The sequence below is a fragment of the Brassica rapa genome, chromosome A03 (assembly GCF_000309985.2).
Source record: "Brassica rapa cultivar Chiifu-401-42 chromosome A03, CAAS_Brap_v3.01, whole genome shotgun sequence".
Classification (NCBI taxonomy): Eukaryota; Viridiplantae; Streptophyta; class Magnoliopsida; order Brassicales; family Brassicaceae; genus Brassica; species Brassica rapa.
Genome location: NC_024797.2, coordinates 15320945 through 15343313, shown reverse-complemented (window position 1 = coordinate 15343313; position 22369 = coordinate 15320945). Strand labels below are relative to the sequence as shown.

Genomic DNA, 22369 nt, shown 5'->3' with positions numbered 1-22369 from the left:
TTCTGGTGTAGTCGCAAATATTGGTTGTCATGTTTATTTTTATGCATATATTTGATTTTTTTTTATAAAAAAAAGTATGTTAAGAAACTGATGGACAAAGTAAAATAAAATTTAAATACCTCTATATATTTACTATATTTTGTTCCTACAAACACAAAAATAGTTTTGAAATCTTGACCACAAAAATAGTGGTTCGGATCATTGACAAGGCAATTCGCAACATGATTGCTTTTCTTCGCTACAAGGCTGACCACAAGCTTGCATGCTAAATGAAATGTTGGTTTTAAGTCCCAGTTTAGAGCTTTGCAGTTTAAAACGTTTTCTTCAACCATGTAAATTTTCATCTGTAAGCCTTTATTTCTGTAAATTTCTATTCTTTATACAATGATAATTGAATTTCACATTTCATAAAAAAATAGTTTTGAAATCATTAAAATATATATTAGTGTTAAAGATCCGGCGCGTAGCGCCGGCATACCCCTAGTATATATATATATTAGGGCTACACTGTCAATTTGTCATATATATACCTAGTTAAGAAAATGTATGGACAACTCCACCCCTTCTTTTTTGTAAATTGATATGGTTCCATACTAGTTGTAAACCCATCTCAAACTCTTAATCGAGTTGTATTATAATAGAAAACTGTCATCAATAATAAAAAAAATCGCTAGTCAAGTGTGAATAGAATTGTCGGCGGTAAAATCGTATGTAATATTTTTCATAGTTGTAATAGTATAATTATTCAGCGTTAAAAAAAGTAGTAATATTTCATTAAATTATATCAATTACAATATGATGTAAATAATATAATATGGGGAAATTATTTTCTCCATTCACTTGTAAAGCTAGAATCCATGACCAGGTTCAAACATCCTTTATAAAGTCATCAATATGAATCAAACCCTAATTGTTATTTTTCGTCAGTTTCTCCCTCCGTTTAATCCAAAATCATGCAAGATCGATTGGATTATGGATTCAGATTTCCTCTTTCTCGCAGGTGCTCTCTTGATTTTAGTAACCCTGCGGAATCTTCTAAGTTTCTGTGCATAAGCCATTGAATCTAATTTCTTCTTCTGATCTTTTTTTGAAAGCACCTTTTTCTTATTGTGATCTTTTTCAAGGTTATTATTCAGCACCTGTTCAGATTTGCTCAACGGTTTCACCTCAGATGTCAAACCTTGAATGCTCTTTTTCTTGGCTGTTAAGTCTTTTTCAGGCGCTGGATCTCCCTTACGGTGGTGAGCTTCATTAGCGTGGAGAGAGACCAGAATGACCATGACGAAAAGCAACAAGGCGATCTTTGCCATGACTAGAGCTCAACTTTCCCTTAACAACCAATTTGAAATTAGATTTCAAATAGTTGAATTTGAAATTAGATTCCAAATAGTTTGTTAAAGGAAAAGAGGCGAGAAGAGATGTTAGTTCTTGTCTTTCATGTTTTAGGGTATTTTATACCATAATCTGTGACTAATAATAGTATGCACATAGAACCTTAAATTGATGGTCAGCCTATTGTATTGACTCTGATGCTCATATTTAGTTGGTTATCAATATATTTCGCAAAAAAAAAAAAAAAAATTGCTGAAGTCATCTAATTTAAAAAATTGTATTTATAGCATATACTAGTTAAAGCCTGCAATTCTACCTGCCTTATGAGGATTCACGTCTGACTGCATGATCCTGAATAGACCTATAAGATCAATTCCTGACGGTACTCCTTGCACCATGCTAAAGATCAATTCTATCGTATCGTCTATGTAAGACAAAAAAAAAGCATATATACTAGTTAATGGAACATCAAAACTAATTTTACCTTCTACTTAATTTTACGTACACGCCTATATATATAAGCACACACGTCGCATCAAATTGATATAATTAAGTTTTTGATTTTTATTATGTTTCTGGTCATATAAGCTTCCAGAAAGTTACAAAGTTTAGGGAACAATAGAAAACTTAAAGAGCAAAGTATGCTTATATTTTCCACCCGGTTTAACTATCTGCGAAGGAAGATACTGATTACTGATTGCACTGGATAAACTTTGTGTTTCTAAACATAAACCGGAGTAAGCTTTATAAACCGATCCGTTTATTCCTTTCATTGTCTTCAAGCTTCCTCCAGTATAGAACTTCAGACCTGACTGGTCTGTAGATAACTCCATTTTCCTCTTCGATTTTTTGTCCACAAGCACCACGACTTTTCTCATCTGGTTAGCAACACCGTCTAGACAATAATTTATACCGTGCCTGCATTACAACAATAACATTTTATATAGTATTAGAAAATAGTATATATAAATATATATTTTATTTGCAACTTTTTACCCTAGCTTAATCTCATTGATGTTATCTTTAATAGGTCGGAGTTTGAGAAAATCGTATGATGTTCCTTTAACGGAGAGGATTTTTCCGGTGGGGATGAGATTATCGTCGACGTGAGCATAACCGGAACCGAGAATTTGAATTTCTTCAGACAATATATCACCATTGCTATGACCACCAAGATTCCAATAAGAATGATGAACTAAATTCACAGGAGTTGCTTTCTCTCTAGCCTTTGCTTCCATCACCAATTTTAGTTGGTTTTCTCCGACCAACGTATACGTCGCGGTGACGTCTAGTCTCCCCGGAAATCCTATCGATGTATTTAATTATAACCTTATATCTTAGAATTTATGCATTTAAAAAGTGACTAATTAAGACTAAATAAAATGAAAAATGGACCTTGATCGCCATCAGGACTTGTGTAGGTGAAAACAATATAAGGTTTCTTGCCATTATATCTGTGTTTTGCAACTCTCCAAATCGCATGACCAAACCCTTTCTTCCCACCTAGTCGATTTAAGAAAACAATAAGTCCACTTAAATAGAACGTAGCTACATATACTATTTTTTCCATATACTAAAAGGTTAACCAACAAGTTAATCAGTTAATTAGGTATTTACCTTGAATTGTGTTTTTAGCATCGTTGGCAACGGTCTTTTCTCTTGTATTGGCTACACGTCCCACAGTCGCTCCAAAAAATACAGTATCATTCTGATTACAAGTTAATTATTATGTTTTATGATGTTAACCAAAGTGAATCTTTGTATAAAGAAGCAAAAAAAAAAAAAAAACTTGGTCTAGTTAATTAGGTAGTTGACAAAAAAAAAAACAAAGTGAATCTTTATATAAGGAAGCAAATTATCTGAAATATTATGCCCAATCAAATATCTCCCAATCAAATATCATCTCGAGATGTTTCAGTGTTTGGTTATTTTTATTTGTTCAAATAAATTCAAACGCACGGTCGAATAATTTTTTATTTAGTTATCCTATCAATTATTGTCTCAAGAAATTTTAATACATATCTTTAAATAATCCTTTTTTAAAGAAAATTATATTAGATCAGAGGCAAGTACTTCGGTTTCAGATATCAAAAACATTCTTCAGCAAAGAAAGATATAGTTAGTGTTAGTCTGTTAGATCTAAAAGGTAGTTGTATCCGAAGCAAAACTATAAAACACTACTAAATAGTTGAATGAAATTGAATTTTTAACAAATACATTATTAAAAACCTTGACAGACTCATTAGTTTAAAAAAGATGGTGAACAAGTGTCTCTTCCAAAATCAACCTACGTCGGCCACTGAAGATACCAAAATAAAGATGGTGATGCTATTATAGTTCGAATACAGGTCAAAGGGTATCATATGCTCACCCATTTTCCCTTTTACTTACCATGTACTCATTGACGCTATCATACCCAAGAACGACGTCCTCTGTCTTTCCTGGAAATGAATGTCACAAAATAAGTATTTATGTATAATAAAATACTATACCCATAAAACAATATGCATGTAGTAGTGGTTGATCCGCTAACCATTTTTATCGGGGAAAAGGAGAGAGATGATAGAAGCACCGCGATTTGTAAATCTGACAGTGAGACTCCCCTTCTTTAGCTCGTATACCCCCAATGTCTCCTTTTCATTATCTTCGCTATCATCACCACCTTCATTATCATTGTCATGATCATCCTTATCGTTATCATCATCACCTTCATGATCATTATCTTGATCATTGTCATTGTCATGATCATGATCGTTATCATCATCATCGTCGTGATCGTCGTCATCATCATTGTCATGATCGTGGCTATTATCATGTTCATCGTCATTATCATTATCATTGTCATGATCTTGATCGTGGTCATCATCATGCTCACCGTCATCATTTACCGTAGTGATCGACTGATCAGTTTCTTGTCCTTGGACTTTCTTCAAATCAGTCGATTTCACTTCATTGTTTTCGGCAAATGATACACTAACCATGATTATAACCAACAAAAACAAACACGATAAAACTGAAACCCTAACCATTTTTAGTTTCTTTTTATGTGTGTGTGTGTGTGAGCGACTTTAATCTTCTGGTGGGTATTTTATAGGCGCTTTTTTACTAAATTTACGGAATTATTTAGCTACACCATTTTAATAGAAAATGATATTTAAATAAGCGTGTTATATTTTCATATTTAATAACGAGAAAAAATCTAAACTATCTATCTAGTGACATTATTTGGTTTGGTTGGTTAGATATATCGTGATCTAGTTATTTGATAAAATAAACCAATTTACTTAGTTTATTCAGTTTCATGAAAACATTGAAACTCGAGAGAAAAAACCTAAGTCGCATTTGAGTATTGCAGAACCGTTTCAGGACGGGGTATAGATATATCGATGATTGAAGAAAAAGTAATGCGATAACAGCGATATGTTGCCATGTTGGTGCATTTTGTCTTTAATTTGTAATGATGTATGCATCATCACAACACTCATACTTTGTTGTTTTTCTTTGTTGTGCCTTTTGTCATTAACGCACAATTCTTTTTGATTATATAGAAGCGAATTGAAAATTATATGTAATTAATGTGAGCTTAGCAATAAGGTTTTTAGTTTGTCCTTATTAGCAAATAAATAAAATATAAGATCTTCGACGATTTAGGCACTATCCTTGATCAAGATTTCATGGTATTTAAGAATTAGAAATTGCGCTGCATGTCACTGAACACTGATATACTTTTTGGGAAAATTATTATTTGGTGTCAAAAACATAGTTCTATATATTATTTTCTTTAACGTATGATTAATTATGATATTACAACGCTGATAAATATTACTTAGACGATTCTATTGTCGATAATTCTACCACCATATGAATATACACGTATGACTGCGTCACTGAGATCCATATTCGATGATATGCTATCCACCATGCTTTTCTGTTAAATAATGGTTTTAATTATCTGTTTTCTCATTGGTTTCATGTTTGTTCTCAAAATAAAATAGTGAAAATATGACGAGCACCACCAAATGAACATACACAACAACAAATGGAATACAAAAACAAAATAGAATTACAACGTATCCTTACAGAAAGAACCTCATAAGTTAGAATTATTTTCATTTTACCCATTAATATTTTTGGTTCATGGCCTAGATACAAGAGAGAAAAGTAGTAGTGATTTAATATTATTAGCATGGTTTTCCGACCCGGCAATCCAATGCTCCGGCGTATTTGGTAAGCTTTGAAACGGCCGAACCGTGTTTGGGCTTTATCATCTGTTGTCTAGAGTGTGAACACATGAATTTTGGATTTCCAGATTGTCTGAAATATGCGTTGTTCATGAAAATGTCTTTGTCGGATCTCCAATTCCAGTTTTTCCACTCCGATTCTGGAGCATAATCCCTCTTTGTTACCTATACACACATCTTTCTCTTAGTTCCAAAAAACTATATTTTAAACACATCAAGCCTTTGGGTTTATATGTTTTGTACGTACCTCTCTGTAATGTTGTATGTGAGGAGGAGCGATGAAACGGTTTCCGTGGCTGAGAATGGTAGGACTTTGGCTACCGCCGATAGCATAAAGCTCCCAGTGAGTATAGTCATTGTTGACAACATGGACGAAACCCCACCGAATCCTCGGCATCCTCTGCACAAGTCCTTTACCAAAGTGGTTGAAAGCCACAGTGACTTGCATCTTCTTGTCCGCGTGGTTGTCATTTTGTGCACCAAGCAACATCACCTAAACACACAAACAAAATGTTCACTAATTACTTTTAAAAGTCCATATATAGCGATCAAATCAATTAGGCAACTGAAATCTACTAGACATGTACGGATTTGATGAATACTCACATCGTTGTGGTGGGTGAAATGAGAGTTAGAGATAGTGATACCGGTGGAGCCCATTATAGCGTCGATGAGACCATCTTGGCATTTAGACATAGAAATGTGGTCAAGCCAAATGTTTGTTGCTCCAAAGATAGAGATACCATCTCCATCGGCCTGTCCTCTAAACCCAAAGTGGTCATTAGAGTTTCTTATCATGCCACCACTGCCCGGGACGATGTGATGGACGTGAAGCCCATGGATGATAATGTTTCGCACGTACTGCATCGTGATCCCAGCACCATATGCGATGTGCACGTTAGTGCCACGAGCATCGATCGTCTTGTGACTATTAATCATTAGCTCTTGGCTCAACCTAATACTCATATCGTGCTTGAAAATGATCCAGAGAGGTTCGTTCTGAATCACAGCGTGACGAAGTGTTCCGGGTCTAGGATTCACCGTATCATCGTCTCTGTTGCTTGTGACCACGTAGATTCGACCGCGTTTGCCTCCTGTGGTCCTGTAACCGAAGCCACGAACACATTTGACGAGCTTCTTGCGACGCCTGGCCCAATCGGGCTGGCAACGCCAACATTTATCAATAGGGTTACTTGCAGTGCAAGGTCCCTTTAGCTTGCTCCATTTCCCTCTACCTTTACCTTTACCTCTACCTCTTAGGCTCCGTCTTGTGCTGTTCGTCAGACTAGAACTCATCTCAATGTCGTCCTCTTCCTCGGATGCGTGTTCCTCCGTCTCCTCAACATCAGTAGAGTTGCTGAAGATCATACATATGCACAAAAACCAAACCCATCATAAATCCAAAATCATTGTTAAAAGAATACTATAACAAAACATGATCGTAAATTCATCTCCCGTCTTTCTTATATAATATTGTAGCAAGTCTAAGTCCAGGGTGTGTAGAGATAGTTTCCCTTTCAAAGTATTTTTTTTTCATAATTTTAACCCCCTTACTAAAACTTCTAGAGATAGTTTATTTGTACCTTAGTAAAGTCGAATAAAATCAAATAACTAAACTAATCCAAATCAAATTTGTATTCCCGTCACAAGTAAAAGTTATAAAGTACAATAGGACTGAAAACAAATACAGATAAAAAAGGTTAACGGGCTTACTCGTAGTGACGCTCGTGGAAGTGGTCGACAATCTGATAAGGATCAGGATGATAAGCCATAAGGGTACGTTTCCGAGCTTCATTGGCCATTTTTACCCAATAATCATCGGTCTCCGCAACATTGGCTCGTAAGGTCGGAATCAAACTGGCAATACAAATCACACACACTAATTTGAAAAGCCTAGCCGTCTCCATTTTTTTTATTTGATTACCCCTTTTTGCTACAGAAAACAATCTGTATGAATTATTTCTTTTCTTAAAGGGGTAATCTTTTTATATTTTTTAAATATATATATGTGGAGAACTGCTAAGCTTTAAACATGACTTAAGGTCGTTTGTTTTTCTGTTTGGTAGATGAATCGTATTGCGAAGTTGAACAAACGTGAAGGTTGGTCCTTAAATAACAAAAAGTTGACCAAGAAAGTTAACTTCTAAAATTAGAAATTTTTCCCGTTATGTATGGAAAGCCAGCATAATTCACGTGTGGACAGGTTTCTTTGCTTCTCCTATATTTGGATATGTTTCTGTAAAGAGAGAAGCCTACTGTTTTCCCCACATGTTCAACCAATTTTGGCAACAATAACCATATTACTTGTTACTTCTCATATGCATCTAAAAGTAGTATAAATTATAAATTAAATGTCAGACTGCTTGTTACAATATCTAATTTATCTATGATCTATATATTAACCATATATGTATACAAAAAACTTTAACAATTTTTAAAGAAGTATATACAACTTAGACTGAACTTTGATTTGAACCTTCTATTCATATTTTAAGGTGCCTGATTAAACATATATCTGTTTTGGTTAATGGTTACTGATTATCCAATAACGTATTATTACAAGGAATTTAATCGCAGGCTAATGGGTTGGTAAAAAACTCAACTGATAAGTCAGTAAACCAAAAATTAATAAACCGAATGATAGATAACCCGGGTAAGAGAGGACAGTAGTAAACGACGCCGCTTGAGTGCCACGTAGTTAATACAGAAGAGGAAGATCGTCTATCTCGATCCAACGGCTGATAAAATTTTGCTTGGAAAGCAGGAAAAAAAAAAAACAAAGAAAAAAAAAATTAGGGCTTTCTTCAACCTCTTCCTTATAGACGCCAGCCACGACTCTCGTTCTGCGATTCTCTCTATCTCTCGAGGTATCTTTTGTTCTTTGTAGGAAGCAAAGCAAAGCAAAAATGGTGAAAGGTCCAGGTCTCTACACTGACATCGGCAAAAAAGTCAGAGGTCAAATCTCTCTCTCTCTCTCTCTCACTGCTTTCCATTTCATTGCGACGAATCCGATAGTTGCAAATTAGGGTTCGGTTTAGGGGGAATGATCTGGGTTGTGTTCGAAGCTCTTGCAATCGGTTTAAGATTTTCGATTGGGTCAAAATCAATGTTATGTGCATGCGTATTATTCGATTGAAATTGAGATCGTTTCCTTTGCAGATCTGCTGTACAAGGACCACAACAGCGACCACAAATTGAGTATCACCACACACTCTCCAGCTGGTGTTGTAAGTTTCTAAGTTTCTTTGCTTTATTACGTTTCCATTTTTTAAGTTATGATAAATGTTTCTCGAGTTGTGTTGCTACTTACTGATTAGCTTTTAACTCTACTTTTGAGTTTGTTTGATTGTTTTAAGTGTGTCACCTCTGTGAACTATCCTCTTCCTTTTGTTAGGCTATCACTTCAACTGGAACTAAGAAAGGTGACCTACTTTTGGGAGATGTCGGTTTTCTCTTGAAACAGAAGAACATCACTACTGATTTGAGAGTTTGCACTGACAATACCGTAAGTTTTGTTCCTCCTACCCAGAATACATTCATGGCTATCTTATCTATTCATCCAACATCTATGTGTATATTGGAGAATATTACTCTTTTCTAAACATTGTGTTTCTTGTATAATGGTTCAGGTTTTGATCACTGCTACGGTTGATGAGGCTGCACCTGGGCTCAAGTCCATCTTCAGCTTCAGGGCCCCTGACCAAAACTCCGGCAAGGTATTATTCACTTTTCAAGCAAGCTTCTAATATTTGTTATAACTTTGATAGCCTTGCTTTTCTAACTTCATATTCTTTTTTTTTTTTTAAATCGTGTATAATTTTCCAAACAGATTGAGCTTCAGTACTTGCATGACTATGCCGGTATCAGCACGAGCATGGGATTGACTCAGAACCCGACTGTTAACTTCTCTGGTGTTATCGGAACCAATGTGTTAGCTGCTGGTACCGATGTTTCATTCGACACCAAATCTGGCAATTTCACCAAGATCAATGCTGGTGTAAACTTCACCAAGGATGATTTAATTGCCTCCCTTACCCTGTAAGTCAAAATTCGTGTGAGGAATTTGCGGATTGAATATGGGTCCTTTATCAAATTTTGATAATAGATATCTTTGGCTTTTCTTGTTTGTTTAGGAACGACAAAGGAGATTCTGTCAACGCTTCATACTACCACATTGTTAACCCGCTGTTCAACACTGCTGTTGGAGCCGAAGTGAGCCACAAGTTCTCTAGCAAGACCAACACCATAACCGTGGGAACACAGCATTCACTTGACCCCTTGACCACGGTGAAGGCACGTGTGAACAGTGCAGGGATAGCCAATGCACTCATTCAGCACCAGTGGACACCCGGCTCCTTCTTCACAATCTCTGGAGAAGTTGACACCAAGGCTATTGACAAGAATGCTAAGGTTGGATTGGCCCTCTCTCTCAGGCCTTGAATATGAGCTAAGCTAAGCAAACAATAGTTTTTTTTTCCGACTTGGGTTCTGTTTTCCTCTGCTTGGTTTGTTGGTTTTAACTTTTAAGCTTTCCCCCATTTTCTTGTCGGATTTGTAGAGAATAAAAAAGGCTGAAAAAGGTTGTCTGTCTTGTTGACATGATGAAACATTAAAATCCTTTTGAGTTCTGTTTCTACTTATATGCTATGCACTTTGTTCCTTCCACTCGATTTTGTTTTCGAGACTTTCCTGGGCTCTTTTTTTCCTTCAACACTATCTTATGTTCTCACTCTATTATGTGAAGTAGGTGAGAACTTATTATAAGATTGGATATTCAATTGTGCTCGTTAAGTAGGTGAGCTGAATGAGTTGACTTTTCGAAGGTCCACCTACGTATATGTAGCTTGGGCCCCACACAATAACACACGTATATTATTTCGATTGACAACCAAATACAGTGAGAGATGAGAGTTATACTTGCATTTTTAATTTTTATACAAACTTAATTGGCAATATAGTTACAAAATCACAAAGACAGACACAATTATTAAATCTGGCAAAAGAAAATATAAAACAACAATCACGATAAAAAAAAAATACCATTAAAATTTAGTGGGGAGACGACGACTTTTAGATAGTTGACTGTTGACTGGAGCCATTTAGGCATTGGTCTGGTGGGCCTGCAGTAATCCATTTCGAATCTGTGTCGCCACGTCAGCGACGGCGCCGGGACCGTGAGGGATAAACACCGACGAAGATTTAGAGTGAGCTCCGATGTCTCTCATGGTGTCAAAGTACTGAGTCATCATCACCATGTCCAACACATCCTTAGCTGACGTCCCCGGCACGTTTCCGGCGAAACCAAGAACACTGTCTCTGAGACCGTCCACGATAGCTTGTCTCTGACGAGCGATACCTAGTCCAGATAGGTACTTGGACTCAGCTTCACCTTCTGCTCTCTTTATCTGAATGATTTTCTCTGCCTCTGCTTTCTCGTTCGCCGCCACTCTCATCCTCGCCGCTGTAACGTTGTTTTAAAAGATCAGAGACCTAACTTTTGATTATGTGGTTTCTAAGGTTTGGGAGATTATGACTTACCGGCGTTGATTTCGTTCATGGCGCGTTTAACCTGTTGGTCAGGCTCGATGTCGATGATAAGGGTTTGAAGGATCTCATAACCATAAGCAGTCATGGCTTTGTCTAGCTCTTCTTCCACTGATTTTGCTATTTCATTCTTCTGCTCGAACACATCGTCCAAGTTCAGCTTTGGTACACATGCTCTGATCACTGGGAAAACAGAATATCAGAATCTTTGAATTATTGGGAAATGAAGAAGAAGATGAAGGAGTAATTACCATCGAAGACATAGGCTTTGATTTGGGAAGTTGGGTTGCTAAGTCTGTAGAAAGCATCACTTGCCTTGTCGACCAAGACTCTGTATTGTATAGATGCAACCACTGTCACAAACACATTGTCCTGATACATAATGGTACGTTAGAAGGGAGGTATGTCTATATATGTATACATATATATGTGTTGAGCGTTGCTTACCTTTGTCTTGGTTTCGCATTGAACATCAAGTTGCTGTAGACGGAGGGTGAGGTGACCGGCAACATAATCACCTATGACCCAGGGCACAAACTGAAGACCTGGATTAAGGACTTTTTCAAACTTGCCAAATCTCTCCTTGATCGCCACATCTGATTGCTTCACCAGCACGCAGCACAAAAGGTTCCCCATTTACTTAGTCTTGTAAGGATAAGAACAAGAATGATTTAGAATATGTATTGTCTTTTCCACCTTATAGTGCTCTGTAAAGGTTTGTGTAAGAGAGAAAAGTCGCATGAGGGGTTGTTATATAGATAAGATGAATAAGATGATGATCGTGACACCATGTCATATGACTATTCCTCGAAAATTATCGTATTTATTTTATTCGAAGGTGGCATTTCTTTTTGAAAAGTCTAATGTATATCTTGGTTCTTGGAGATATTTTCTTCTTCGGTTCTTTTTGCTTATTTTGACAAAACGTCGGATAAATGGGTAAACCACCAGATACACTTGTGTGAGTTATATAATTGTTTATCTTATATGATAATGATTACAAATTAATTATAGAAGAAAAACGCGAGGTATACTTTATGAGTTCATGATAGTTTCTTGGTAGTTAAGAGAATCAAATATACTACTTTGATAGCCTTGTCAGACGACAAACCACCAATATATGCATACTCAAAGTTGAAGGGAAAACGTGGACTGGACTTTATTTATGTGTAGCTAGGGTTCCATAAAAAAAAAAAACAAGGTGGGGTTTTAATATTGTTGTCTGTTTTATTTATATTACTCTGCAGCTGTTTTGTGTATGGTCTCAAAATTAAAATTCAAACAAATTACAGAAAAAGTAAGCAAGATTTAGAGTAAAGAATTTTTTGAATAAAAGTCGTCGGTCGTTGCGGCTCGCATGTTTACCATAGAAAATGGATAACTTGCATTTGAGTAACTGGATAATAATAATAATTTCACGTAAGAAATGGTGTCACTATGACATTATTTTGTTTGTCAAATATTCGATTGATCTATTCAAAGCGACAAGCGGATGACTGGATGAGTACAAAAATCAAAAGAGGAAAAATTCAAAAGATTTAAAAGCAAAAGTTCTTCCACATTTAGCAATACCCAATACCATATACATTGTTGATCTTCTATACCCGTCCCAAAATTTTCATATATTTTTATAAAATAATATATTAATTTATTAACAAACAAAATTTAAAAGTCGTCATATAATCTATCAAACGCAAAATAGTTGTGTAATTTTTCTAATTTCTCTTAATCCAATATATAATTTTGAAAATTAGTTTTTCAAATGCAAAATGATAATATTCCAAATTTTACAAAATACAAAAACCTTGATGTTAAAATAATTTTTTTTGAAATGCAACACAAAAAATTGTTTTGTAAAAATCAAAAGTAGTGTAATATTTTGAAATTTTAATTTAATAAAAAAAAGAAATCAGAAAACTTTATATCATAGCATCCAAAAAATCATGTATAGATAAAATTTAATAAAATAATATGTAGCCATAATTAATTTATATGTACTTAATAAGTTGAATGGAGATTTATGATTGTAATCTATACTATTTATTAAATATACAAAAAAAACAGAGATAATACATTTTTCAATCATGGTAAGTGCTAACTGAAACATGTTAAAAAAAAAAGGAACAATGATTTGAACTGCACTGAGACAGAATCATGAGCAGTTTTCAGAAGAAAAGAAGTAAACAAAAAAGTTGGTATGTATGCATGCTCCCCTTTCAGCTTTTTCCATTAGAAGAAGAGTTTTTGTAGCTGTGGAAAAGTTTAACTAGACGCTCGAGCACTGCAGCGCTTTTGGAGAAGTAACCGGAGAAACCAACCGGAGCCGAAGCAGGAGGGAAATCTTCAGGTGGCATAGCAAAAGGATGAACCATTTTCTCCATAGTCTCCAGTGTTAAACAAGAACCAACCTCTTGCAGCCTCTCTGGTCCCATTATCGGAAGCGTGTGTTCCCTCATCAATGACTCTGCCTCGTCGTCATTCTTCTGTTTTTTTTTTCACACCAATAAAATTAGTATATTTTTCGAACGTTAATAACAAAAAAAAACAATAGTGCCTCTTCTTCTTTACCTCCTCTAAGGGGGACAAATCAGCTCCACGGCTGAATGTAAGTTCAATGCGGAATCTCTTGGGGTCTTCGAGTGATACCTGCAACCAGACAATAATATTTATTAGATATATGTTGAAGCCTATGTCTGATGTAAGAGAGGAAGGGTGTGTAGACCTCGGTGTTTTCAAAGAGCCTTAGGACAATGTAGCTCATGTAATCAAGTTCTTTTGTTTTGAAAAGACGTTCCAATGCGTTTTGGGAGATGAGACTTTCTTCTCCTTGAAGTGATTCGTCGAGGTTACAGTATCTAAGTACGTTCATCAGCGAATGAATATGCGATTCCTATTACAATATCAAAGCAGTTTCACTCTCACACACTTGAAGACCATATATATATACAAGCAATAGAATGGAGAAAGAAGGAAACTTACAGATGTGAAGTAGAGTCGAGTCCTCACATGACGTTCAGGTGTCTTGACATTTGCATACCTAAAATGGGAAAATAAAAAGCAATTAGTATAAAACACTTAAGTAATATGCAAAAACCAAGAAAAGGAGAAGAAGAAGAAAACTATAGAAGCAGAGAGTAAGCTATTACTTAGGATCTAATCGGTATTTGGTTTCTTTATCGTCATCATCTTCATCCTTATCACCAGTGCCAGGTCGTCTCAAATCATCTCTCTTTGGTTGAATATTTTTGTCTTGTTGTTTTTTCGAGGCAGATAATGACAATGTGACATGTTGTTCTTTGAGTTCAGCAACACTCATTGCTTCTTCTCGAGTATTCCTCAAGTCTATCAAGATTTTCCCCATTAAGCGCCTAGCAACCTTTTTTCACGGAAAAATAGATTTTGATAAAGATGTGAGAGATCCTCTGGAAACACCATATATAAACTACTCTCGTAGCTAGCCTATAAAATGTCAACCTTTGAACCGATTTTAAGCTTCTGTTGTGGATTGATTCCATACTCGTTTGGGATCACACCATCTGCAAGCAACTGCAACCACAAAACACATTATTTAGTCATAAGCCAACACAGTCAACGCAATACAGAGATCTACCAAGAAAGGTCAGGTTCATTAGTAACCTGCCTTGGAAGATAACAAACTATTATTGTAAGTGAAAACTGGAAAAGAGAAAATACAGTTTGTACCTGTGCAACTTTGAAGAGTTCATCTAATCCTTGTAGACCTAGATGGGAATTATGCAACAGGTCGTACCTGGTGACGTTAACAGACATATTAAAGTAAATTCATAAACGAGATACACCAAAAAAACCACCATAACATATATAACTTACTTGCATGAATCATAAATATCCGGAATCTGCGTGATGTCAAATCGGCTGCAAGTTAAAACTCAACTATTAGTGCTGCTCTCACTCACTCACAAGCCTCTAAATAATGTTTAAAAAATTTGATAAGAAACTTACTCTTTTCTTTCATTATAGAGATCCCTTGCGAGTTTTATCCACCGAGCAAACATGAGAAGAAACCCTTCACTACCGCATGGTAATCCAGAAGCAATCCTATCACTGTCAATGTTTGTCTTTCCAAGAGCCTTTGCTTGATCATACATATCATATGGCTCAGTGAGGTTCTCCTTCTCATCCATTGCAAGTATTCTTACTTGTTCAGTCACATTCTTGGTCAATGTCACCTAATGAGGGAGCCACAAAAATGAGAGCAATACCCACAGAGGTTACCAATGTGCTCATCAGTGCCTATGCAATAGTACGTTGTCGTGCAAACAAAACTCTAAAAAAAATGGTTGGTGATGTACTTCACACCAGTAGTAAACTAAGACTTAGATGGAAAAGTGTGAGTACCAATTCACGGAGGAGTTCATTAGCATTGGGAGGAACTCCAGCTCCATCAGTCATCCAAGGGAATTCTTCAGAGGAGCCATGCTCATTGGTCATTTTTTTGCCACACGTTACAATCTCATTCAATTTAGCCTGTATAGTCCAAGTAGTGAAATCAAAACTGTTAACATATTTAAGGTGGACTATTCAAAAAATGATTCATCATGGGACAAACTTTGGCCGCTTCCATTTCAATGCTGGCAGTATCAAGACCATCCAACATGGAAGAATCCTTGCTAACCAAAGAAACCTAGAGAAGCAAGACAGATAAAGATATTATTAGTAAAACACATGATGACATTGCAAATTAAGCACCAACAAGATAAAAAAAAAAGAGAAAACCAGGATTGGCGTCAGCTGTCCTTCTAGGTCAAGCAGGCCTTTAGCAAAAGCAGCTGCAGACATCTATTCAACATACACAAACCAGTTTAATAATTTTTTCGATATCTTCAATAGTATTAGTGTAAAAGGTGTACCTGAACACGTCCCTCATCAGAACTGTAAATTTTAAGGTCATGACGGTATGTACTATGGAGACGAAGCAAACCAGTCCCTTCACCTGAAAAAAAGCATATAAGTAAGGCCATTTCATCGGTGAAATACTCAAAAAAAAAAGTAACAGATCAGGTGTCCTTACCTGGATACATATTGTTTCGGAAGAATCTACCAAGCTCTTCTGCCTGCATGCAGATGAAGCAAACATCAGTAAGTTAAACAATTCTTCCATATTTGGAATAATATATTTAACATCACAGATTAATAATGGTATAGTATGTCAACACCTGTTTTCTACCAGCGTGAGTTAGAACACCACCGTATTTAAGTATCATAAGGGCCTTTACAGGTCTTTCTTCTTCTCCTTCACCATCCCACTTTAGCGGCTTCAGTTGAACCTCCCTGTATATCCCAGAGAAGTTTCCTCCTTGCGCCATACCAAAAGGTTTTCTGCTATGAGAAAATGACCTCATGAATTAAATAATAATACATAATGCTAGCTTACTTAATTATAAGAGTTTAACTCCCAAAATGATACTATGTAATACTTTGCACGGACTATATTCAAAAAAAAAGAGAAAGTACTAAAGAACCTCTTCAAGAACCGTTTTAACTTGGCGAAGCTTCTCAGCATGTTCAAGGTCTTCTGGATCACTATCACTTTCACGACCTTGTCTACATATAATAAAAAATCATATTGTCGTTACCAGTATTCAACAGCACATGGAAAAGCTAAACCAGACATGCTTTTTGGAGACAAGACACAAAAAGTTTAGTTCAGGGTTCTACCTTGTACGGGGAACTAACATTCTTGTGGCATCTAATAGGTCTTGCAACTGGACTGCACTTTTTAGTTTTGTCTACGAAAAGAAGAAAAATATATAAAATGAATCAAAAGAGATAAAAGATGGATGACAGAAAAGCTGGAGCCTCTCACCTCAGCTCTTGGCTTTCCACCATTGTACTTTAACATCAGGTTTAATAGTTTCTCCTCTGTAATATTTAGTTTCACCTTCTGTTTTGGAGTTCGATCGCCACTGTCATGTAATAACAAAATTTTAACAGAGAGAAATACATGAGAGAGAAATACATGAGATATAGGTGATTTATATGCTGAAAAAAACATACTGTCGAATAACAGCAATGACACAACGTAGCTCTTCTGACTGCCCATTACCTTGGCGGGTTAGTCCTTTATTAGGCTGTACAGGCTTATTGAACTTCCAAGGCAAAGTGGGAGGGAGAGTCGGTGACAGATGAGGAGCCTTTGCGTCCAAACACATTTTTCTTAGCACACAAGCAGCATCGTCGTAATACCTTAATAGTATAGTATGAGAGGTTTGTGAATAATACTTTAAGGTTGCACATTTTAGAGAGTTAAAATAAAGTGAAGAATGCTATTAGCTTACTTGTAAGAGTTCTTGACAAAACTCCATCCATTTACATCACAAACATATGAACATCCCTCAGATCGTAGAAGATCAAACCCACACACCTGATGAAATTTGTAAAAAAATTAAAAAAATTGTAGTACATTATAAAGGAAAAAAACTCTGCAAGAGCCAGAGGGATTGGATTCACAACATACAGTTTGCCTAAATGCAATGCAAAGTTGTCTAGCCATTTGCTTTTCTGCAGGTGTAAGCAACACTGGATATCTCACCTGTTCAATAAAAAAAAACATAAACGTGTTACACCATCATGAAACATTTAGCAAATTTTACTTTCATCATAATCAATAGACTTTGTTACTCCATTCAAAACATATCCCTCTCTCCATAAGAAAATGAGATAGTGTCAAGTTTCATTCTATTTAAGGTAATGATCGGTAGACGACTTACTTCCTTGCCATCAGTATTCCTCATAACAACACCATCAACAACAGGCGACTTTCTTGCTTCAGCATGTGCGTATTCAGGACCCACTGTGTATACCTGTATTTAAGCCAGCATCCAGATTGTCAGTACAGAGCTCGTGAAAGCCAAAAAACTTCACGAAAAAATGTTCACCAATCAAAAAAACAACCAGCAAATAGGAGCTAAGTCATATAAACATATAGGCCATTAACATGATAACCTTATTAATGTAGGACACTTGACACCAAGAATAGTACGATATTCTCAGAAAGATTAGTGTGGTCTAAAAGATGAAATGAGCTAATAGAGAAACATGCAGAAGGAAAATAATCACATACCTTGACATCAGTTCCTCCGGTGGACATAAACTCTTCATATATAAAGGAACCCTCTCTCCTTACTCTCCTGACGTCTGGATGAAACTCACTTGATCGGTTCCCAATCTTAAAGTAAAATGGAGACAAACGAGATACATTAGCTGAAAACGAGTCCCAGAGGAATATGACACTAATTATTATGAAAATTATATTAGAATATCCACAATTGAATCCATAGCAGCCAACTTCTTCTGGAGAGATACCTTGCGGAACAATTCTTTCATGCCTCCACCTGCAGAGCTAGGGTGGTATATCATGATACTATGGTCATCTCCTACAAACGCACAAAGAATGATAACTGTTAGAAGATAAATATAACGAGGATAGCCATCATCATATAACAATTAAGAACACTAAATGAGAATATAGCCTTGAAAAATCACCTCTGTTTAATTTCATTGTAACTCAATATTTGACTCATATGAGATAACAGATTCAATTGAAATTGGTTACGAAATATCAGAGGAAAATAGAAAACACACTCCTATGGTTATGTTTCTACTTTAGACTTATGGATAAATAGATAATAAGCTGGCATGAAAAAGAGAGAGCAAGAGGCAAAAAAGAGAAGATCACCATTGACAGGCTTTTCCACAAATGGCTTCCAGAAGCGTTCACCATTAACCTCAACAAAATCTTCTTCCTCGACAAAATAATCTACTTCTTCATTTGGTACCTTTCTGTTGACACAAGCATACCTAGGAACTGGGATTCCATACATCTCAAGATGCTGAAAAATGCACACAAAAGCTATTTGTTAGTAGCAAGGAAAAACAAAATATATGTAGTAGCTCTTCTTTGTCTCATTAGCCCTGGAAACTTTGAAGAATTATCAAAAGTGCACAGAACCAACTTTATTGCAGCCTAATATGCAATACCTCGTACACCTTGCGGCGATCATGAAGAAGATACTGTGGATCTAGTTCATTCACTAAAAATGGCCTGAACAAGACAAGTTTGAAAAGTTTTCAACCTCAGAAGCCGGAGTCATGAGAAAGCTTTATATGGAGACAAAATCAAAGAAATTTAAAAGGTGAAAAAACTCACTTTCGTAAAGCAGCGTACGCCTGAGCCTTTTCAAGAGGATAACCAGAGGAATGGAAAGCAATCAAGCAATCACAAATGGGCCAGCTGAAACAGCAAATTCTCATGTCAGGTTTTTGTACTTGATATATATATTAGAGTCTATATATTAACTACTATTTCTCCTAGTACACTAATAATGGGACGTCATTGATAACTGGAAAAGGGAAAAAGTAAACTCTTTAGTACAACATACCTTTCTATTGGATCTTCAAGTATGACTTTATCCCGAAAATGTAAGATCTGCGGATAAAGTTGTCCATGACATGAAAAATATGAAGAATACACCAGAGAATATACAAAGACAATAGTCAACAACTTTTCTAGTCGCAAACTAATTCAACAACTTGGAAAATGAACACAAAAAGAGCATCTCCCAAGCTAAATAACAGGCCATCTAATCAAAAGCAGCCTCTCCCCAGGTTAAATAGTAAACTGTATATAGAGTACTACAAACCAGAAAATTATAGCATATAAAAATCTTGGAACAAAAAAGAAACCCGTGAGTACAAAGTTACCTCAAATTCACCAAACGACTCCAGTCTGTCCAGAATTTGACCCATGGGACTTGAGGAGACCTATAAATCCACAACGAGCTATCTTTGAGCGATCGAGAAGAACACATAGTAAAAACAAGAGGACTCCAAAATAAACTACAAACCAACCATCCGAGTCTGCTGGTCAGTAGAAGAAAACATCGAGCAGTAACAAATTTTTTTTTAAAAATGAAAGATAACATCGGAGCCGCATTTCACCTTCTTTTCCATGACGCATACTCCAACCTTTATCTTCCCACCACCAACACCAACACTTGCTCCTTCTTCTACTTCCATATCTACTCCTCTCTCGAAGAGAACAAGATGAAGGAGACAAAGAGAGACTTACCAGTAAAACAATGATGATCACAAGGCAGAGCAATAGCGACGACAATATATAATGCTTGTGAAGAAGGCAAAACATAGATAGACTTTGGAAAGTAAATATATTAAGAATATCTAACGAACGCTGATTAAGCACGAGGACATAGAAGGGACAATCAATCGTCACTGGCCGTGCCGTTAAGACTAATAAAATAAATAAAAACTAGAGATTGACCCGCACGCCCGTGCGGGTGTTAATTTTTACGGTTTTATAAATTATTTGTTATTTTATCATTAGTGTTATATATTTAAGATGTGTCGTCGTATAACTAATTGTATTCAAAATATTTGGATTGAATCGGGTAATAAGATTATTTTTGGTACAAATATACACTCTTTTCAGATACATTGGTTAATTAAATATTTTTATATTTCTACACATCAAAATCAAAATCATTCAGACCCGAGAGGATCCAACTCAAGCATCATACATAAATTTATAATATCCAAGTGACGCCTAATTTAAAAATCCAAAAAAATTAATCCCGAAAGAAACAACTTGTACCTCAATGAGTATCCGAATGTCCATACTTAACTGATTTTGCAAATAGATTAAAAAGGAAACTCTTTCTATATATTTGGCAAAAATAAGAAAAATAGAAAGAATTTTTTATTTAATAAAATAGTTATATGAAGTGAAACATTAAGTGATAATAAATGTAATACTTTTTAATTATTTTGATTTAAATTATTATCTTGTTCATATAAACTATGCCTTTGAATTATGTGTTTTGCTATGTAATTTTTCACCAATTGGAACTAAGACAAAAGAAAGTTTTAGTAAAACATATTAAACCAAACTATTAACCATATGCAAAACTCGGTTATCTTACATTTTTATTTTTTTTATAATTGCACAAAGTTAATATTGATTAACTAATAAATAAAAATCTACATTATTACTTTTACGGTAAATATAATTAATGATGTGATATATTGTTAAAGTAATATAATTAATGAAATTACTAAAATAAAACTATACTTATATTTTTATACATTAATATTTGTTTTTCATAATTAGTGTTTTATATTTTAGATATGTCGTAATATAACTAATTGTATTCAAAAGATCCGGATCGAATCAGATAATATGGTTATTTTTGGTACAAATATCCAAACCCGTTTCAAATACATTGGTTATTTAGATATTTTAGGGTCATATACATCAGAACCAAACTCATCCAGACTCAAAAGGATTCAACTCAAAACCTATACATAAATTTATAATATTCAAGGAGTGAGTAATTTTAAAACAAAATAAAACGATACCCGAAAGGAACGACTCGTACCTAAGTGGATATTTAGTGTTCATGCCTAACTGATTTTATAAACTAATATAAATGATATTTTTATGTGTTTTGCTAAATTAAGTGAAACTGAAAGAGTTTTTTTTATTTAGTAAGCAATTATATTGAGTGAAAAATTAAGTGACAATGAATGTAATTCATTTTTATTATTTTGATTTAAGTTATGATTTTATTCACTAAACATGTTTTTGAATTATGTTTTTGGCTACGTAATTTTCCACTGATTGAAAAAAAAAATGTTATAGTAAAACAAATTAAAACAAACGCTTAACCTTATGCAAAACTCAGTTATTTTACTTTTTTGATTTTATAATTGACACAAAACTAATATTGATTAACTACTAAATAAAATCTACACTATTATTATTATGGTAATATAATTAATGATGTGAAATATTGTTAAGACAATATAATTAATATGAGTGAAATATGGAAATACAATTAATATAGTACTGCTATCTTCGTTTCCAAACAATTTTCAGTTATAGTACTATTCATGTTTCCAAACATTACTAAAGTGTACTTCAGTTTTAATAATATAGATATGCTTTATTGTTTTTAATTTCTAGTCAAAATGGAGCCACGACTTGACGCTATACTAATATCGTCCGTGAGCTGATAGTGATGGGAAACTTTTTATTAAATGTGATTACTAACAAACTAACGTATCACATGGTCCACTGTGTCACTTATCAATGCTTACATAAAAATCTATCTGTCGTTATTAGGGTTCTGGTGTGATTTTGGTCAAGAAAAGAAAATAAAAAATAAAAACTGTGAAAGAATAAAATCCAAGGATTC

The 22369-nt window shown here is 35.0% G+C and overlaps 6 protein-coding genes across 7 annotated transcripts; 1 reads left to right on the top strand and 5 right to left on the bottom strand.

Moving 5' to 3' along the window:
* Positions 1 to 751: 751 nt before the first annotated feature.
* LOC103858924 (aldose 1-epimerase) lies at positions 752 to 5083 on the bottom strand. Its single transcript, XM_009136375.2, has 6 exons — positions 3866 to 5083; positions 3724 to 3773; positions 2950 to 3040; positions 2728 to 2835; positions 2329 to 2638; positions 752 to 2250 (listed from the first exon to the last, which is right to left on the bottom strand). Exons 1-6 carry the CDS (start codon positions 4359 to 4361, stop codon positions 1941 to 1943), a joined length of 1365 nt encoding a protein of 454 aa, XP_009134623.1. The 5' UTR covers positions 4362 to 5083; the 3' UTR covers positions 752 to 1940.
* LOC103860111 lies at positions 924 to 1310 on the bottom strand. The gene has a single exon (XM_009137714.1). It carries the CDS (start codon positions 1308 to 1310, stop codon positions 924 to 926), a length of 387 nt encoding a protein of 128 aa, XP_009135962.1.
* Positions 5084 to 5324: 241 nt separating the features above from the next.
* Positions 5325 to 7649, bottom strand: LOC103858923 (probable pectate lyase 7). The gene is made up of 4 exons (XM_009136374.3): positions 7287 to 7649; positions 6180 to 6930; positions 5821 to 6066; positions 5325 to 5738 (listed from the first exon to the last, which is right to left on the bottom strand). The coding sequence occupies exons 1-4, from the start codon at positions 7478 to 7480 to the stop codon at positions 5514 to 5516; spliced, it is 1416 nt and encodes a 471-aa protein (XP_009134622.2). The 5' UTR covers positions 7481 to 7649; the 3' UTR covers positions 5325 to 5513.
* A 646-nt stretch (positions 7650 to 8295) lies between these two features.
* Positions 8296 to 10241, top strand: LOC103858922 (mitochondrial outer membrane protein porin 1). The gene is made up of 6 exons (XM_009136373.3): positions 8296 to 8528; positions 8733 to 8800; positions 8968 to 9078; positions 9203 to 9289; positions 9403 to 9611; positions 9707 to 10241. Exons 1-6 carry the CDS (start codon positions 8480 to 8482, stop codon positions 10011 to 10013), a joined length of 831 nt encoding a protein of 276 aa, XP_009134621.1. The 5' UTR covers positions 8296 to 8479; the 3' UTR covers positions 10014 to 10241.
* Positions 10242 to 10466: 225 nt separating this feature from the next.
* LOC103858921 (hypersensitive-induced response protein 3) lies at positions 10467 to 11856 on the bottom strand. Its single transcript, XM_009136371.2, has 4 exons — positions 11565 to 11856; positions 11369 to 11489; positions 11112 to 11300; positions 10467 to 11034 (listed from the first exon to the last, which is right to left on the bottom strand). Exons 1-4 carry the CDS (start codon positions 11751 to 11753, stop codon positions 10673 to 10675), a joined length of 861 nt encoding a protein of 286 aa, XP_009134619.1. The 5' UTR covers positions 11754 to 11856; the 3' UTR covers positions 10467 to 10672.
* A 1233-nt stretch (positions 11857 to 13089) lies between these two features.
* LOC103858920 (inositol hexakisphosphate and diphosphoinositol-pentakisphosphate kinase VIP1) lies at positions 13090 to 20431 on the bottom strand. Of its 2 annotated transcripts, none has more exons than XM_033286339.1 (30): positions 20097 to 20431; positions 19860 to 19919; positions 19538 to 19584; positions 19306 to 19389; positions 19137 to 19200; positions 18835 to 18988; positions 18462 to 18532; positions 18220 to 18324; positions 17867 to 17959; positions 17614 to 17688; positions 17435 to 17520; positions 17154 to 17342; positions 16963 to 17062; positions 16815 to 16885; positions 16618 to 16700; positions 16313 to 16452; positions 16168 to 16210; positions 16007 to 16089; positions 15873 to 15935; positions 15706 to 15780; positions 15495 to 15623; positions 15099 to 15325; positions 14967 to 15011; positions 14820 to 14886; positions 14592 to 14663; positions 14264 to 14493; positions 14097 to 14154; positions 13840 to 14007; positions 13686 to 13763; positions 13090 to 13600 (listed from the first exon to the last, which is right to left on the bottom strand). In XM_033286339.1, exons 1-30 carry the CDS (start codon positions 20172 to 20174, stop codon positions 13334 to 13336), a joined length of 3105 nt encoding a protein of 1034 aa, XP_033142230.1. In that variant the 5' UTR covers positions 20175 to 20431; the 3' UTR covers positions 13090 to 13333. The 2 variants fall into 2 exon arrangements, with proteins under 2 accessions (XP_033142230.1, XP_033142231.1); XM_033286340.1 differs by having other exon boundaries at positions 20227 to 20403.
* Between the last annotated feature and the right edge of the window lie 1938 nt (positions 20432 to 22369).